Source organism: Acanthisitta chloris, unplaced genomic scaffold, assembly GCF_000695815.1.
Source record: "Acanthisitta chloris isolate BGI_N310 unplaced genomic scaffold, ASM69581v1 scaffold21305, whole genome shotgun sequence".
NCBI lineage: Eukaryota > Metazoa > Chordata > Aves > Passeriformes > Acanthisittidae > Acanthisitta > Acanthisitta chloris.
The window spans coordinates 6973-10057 of NW_008673452.1; the positions used below are offsets into that span (position 1 = coordinate 6973).

Below are 3085 nucleotides of genomic sequence, written 5' to 3' on the forward strand. Positions count from 1 at the left end.
AGGAAGGAATCCTTTTTCCCTAGGTGTTAAAATGTTGTATATTGACCAATTAGCACAGAATTGCCCAGCCACAAATATCATGCTCATTTATAGTCAAAAGAATGTCCTTACGTTTTGTCTAATGACAGAGAAAAACCAAGAAAGTAAGGAAATCAGACTCTTCAAGAACCTTGCTTGGGAGGATCTGAATTTATCTTGATGGATTTCAGAGCTACCTTCATGTTCCAGGTAAAGGAATGACATTGAACCAGGGTTTGCACTCCCTCAGGTCCACCCAGCACAAGATGCATTCATCTTTGCCAGGGACCATAAGCTTGGCAAAGATGTTATTCATCCATGTTCCCTAGCAGTTGTAATGAATATGACTCAAAAGAGAGTTACTGGACTGGAGTAATGCAGTGACCGTTTAGGTCTCTTTTGTCTCGATAGAATAGTTCAACTTAGTGATGAGCAGAAAAAGTCCCTACACACACACAAAGGAAAGAAGAAAGACCAGAAATAAGCTGATATAGATATTCCTGGAATAACCTGTAGCTACTCTTTAATTCACTCACTTCTAGTGACAATGCTTGCCATGGCTGTTAAGTAGAAAATCAAGTACCTGAGACGAGAGCTTCTTTTCAGAGGAACTTTCCAGCTCTCACCAAATACATTCACGTTCTTCACCCAAACGCCATTTGGATTTGTGAAGTCATTTCTGGATCTCCCATCAAAGTCACCACACAAACCTTCCACTCTGCCTTTGTAGGTGTTGGCCAGCTTTATATCTAGGGAAAGTCAGAGGAAAAAGAAGCCATTACACAGAAATCATTGCCTCTGAGTGTATGGAGGAGGTGGAAAGCAAGGCCAAGTGCCAAATTTCGTGATCCAGATTGAAGCTGGTAATGTGACATGGGCCTCATACATAGGATATGAGCACAGCCCTGAATACAGATATTAATATATGTATTAACAGGACTGTTTCCATGCTCTGCAACACGGATCATGAAAAAAAGTAATTTCTTGCAGTAACTTCTTGTAATTATTACATAACATGACATCACTGTCTGAGGACTCTTGCTGCATGCTGCTTACTGCTTTGCAACAAACTGAATACGTCACCCACTTTTCGCCCTTCAGTTACAATCCACTTGATCGCTGAGAAATAGAATTGCTACAAATAGACCCTTTCTTTCTGCAGTTGGAATTCTAGGGTTTGGACTGATGATCATCTGAATACATAGCCTGTCACTCTCACCTTACACTCAGAAATAACATAGCTATGTGCTGTTTTAAATCAGGAGTAACTGCTTTGGACAGAGGAAGTAATGTGTGTTCAGCTTACATGAGGGACTTGTGTATACACCATACAAAAGTCGTGCTGAGAAACACTGAAAATGGGGTTGGAGTAAGCTTGAGTGGAAGCATGTAAAAGGATGCACCCACAGAGTATATCTGGAGAACCTCAGTCCTATGAATCCTATTACTGAGTTAAGCTGGAAAAGGGGCAGATCCACCCATTCACCCTGTTCAGCAATTATAAGTGATTTACTTTTGTTTTAATAAAAACAGGCCTTACTTAACATGAAAAAAGTATAACAGTCTGACTCTAGATCTCATTTCTCCTAAATTCAGGGGGATCCAGATAGATAAATGAAAATTTTACGTTTTTTCTGGTTCCTAGGATATACTTATTGTTGTAATTCTCTGGAATGTCATATCACAAAGGGCCATGGACTCAAAGGGTGAGGGTTTCAAATTTTGCCTTGGGTTTAGACCTCTTTTGGAATGTAAACTTTTTTTGAGATAGTGCATAATTTTTTCTGCACATGTTGGGTTTTTTTTTTTTGGTTGTTGGTTTGGGGTGTTTTTGGGTTGTTTTTTTTTTATAACTTACCTGCATTTTGATTGCCATCAAAGCTCAGGTATAAGCCAAAATCTGTCTCCAGATAAATTCTTGTTGTCCTCTGATATATACGAATACCTTCATGAGGCCGAAGAGGAGGTCTCACCCTCACACCATCCAACTAACAGGGAAAGAAGAAATTAAAATTCATTATATATATGCCAAATTAAAATCTGGCTTCAGTACAGGTCAATGCTGCAAATCAACACTTCTCTGTTATTATGATAAATGTATCAGGTAATTTAATGAGTAAAAAACTGAGTATTTAATTTTGTAAAATTAACATGTATTGAGAGAAGTGAGTTGATATTATATTGAGCTAAAAATGTATATAGAGGCTATGCATACTCTTACACACCAATAAAGGGGAAGGAAATTAAGCTATCCTAGCATAATTCATACCTTTCCCTCCATTGATGAATATTTGTGTGGCTTTATTGTAAGTCTTGGGACATTTATTGTTTTATTCCTAAATCTCTATTAATTCATTTGTTTGAAGTAGAATTTTATCCTTCGTAGTTATAGAATCATAGAATTTAAGGGTTGGAATGGACCTTAAAGATCATCTAGTCCCAACCCAACCCAGAGTTGCAAAATTTTAGAAAGGTTGCGTCTAGTTTCAGTATAAGTTAGTTGTAGTGACTTCTGAAAATGTCAGAAGACCTTTACTAACAGTCTGTTTAGGAAACTGGAAAATAGCAAGCTTTAAAAACATTCAGGGTATTCCTTCTCAAATAAAAAGCAGTTAACTAACAGTGGCACACTTCTGGGGTTTGAAGCCTGATACCCCTTATAGAAAAAAAAGACTCAACACAACTGAAAATCTCATTGCGGTTGCCTCATAGCACTGCTGTAATAATCCAGTTAGTTTAAATACTTAAATTCTTCAAAACAGGCATTTATTACTCAAAGATGTTTTATTCCAAGGGAAGGCCTTTGTCCATGCTCTGCGGTCAGTGAGAGACTTACCAGAACCTGCTTGTGCTGCCTGAATCGCACTGTGTGATTGTAAACAGTGACAAGAATCTCTTTCAGGTTAGTGATGTGTCGACTGTGATGTAAAGGATAGTTCGTGCCTTCGATGCTGAACTGCGTCAGAGTATCAGGCAGGCCAGGGATGGTCTGAGTTAGAATATAGGTGTACTTCCCTTGAAAGTGGTGCACCAGACCATCAAAGGTGATGTAGTGTGGGTCGCCCAT

At 38.5% G+C, this 3085-nt stretch overlaps 1 protein-coding gene across 1 annotated transcript in view; it reads right to left on the reverse strand.

The window, feature by feature from the left end:
* Nucleotides 1-3085, reverse strand: part of LOC103802500 (zonadhesin-like) — a gene marked incomplete at its 3' end in the record, with an annotated part of 7174 nt that extends 4089 nt beyond the window's left edge. The window contains exons 1-3 of the mRNA XM_009074981.1: nucleotides 2855-3085; nucleotides 1877-2006; nucleotides 602-767 (exon numbers count right to left, since the gene is read on the reverse strand). Coding sequence (XP_009073229.1) covers nucleotides 602-767; nucleotides 1877-2006; nucleotides 2855-3085 — 527 coding nt within the window. The remainder of the gene's footprint in view (nucleotides 1-601; nucleotides 768-1876; nucleotides 2007-2854) is intronic.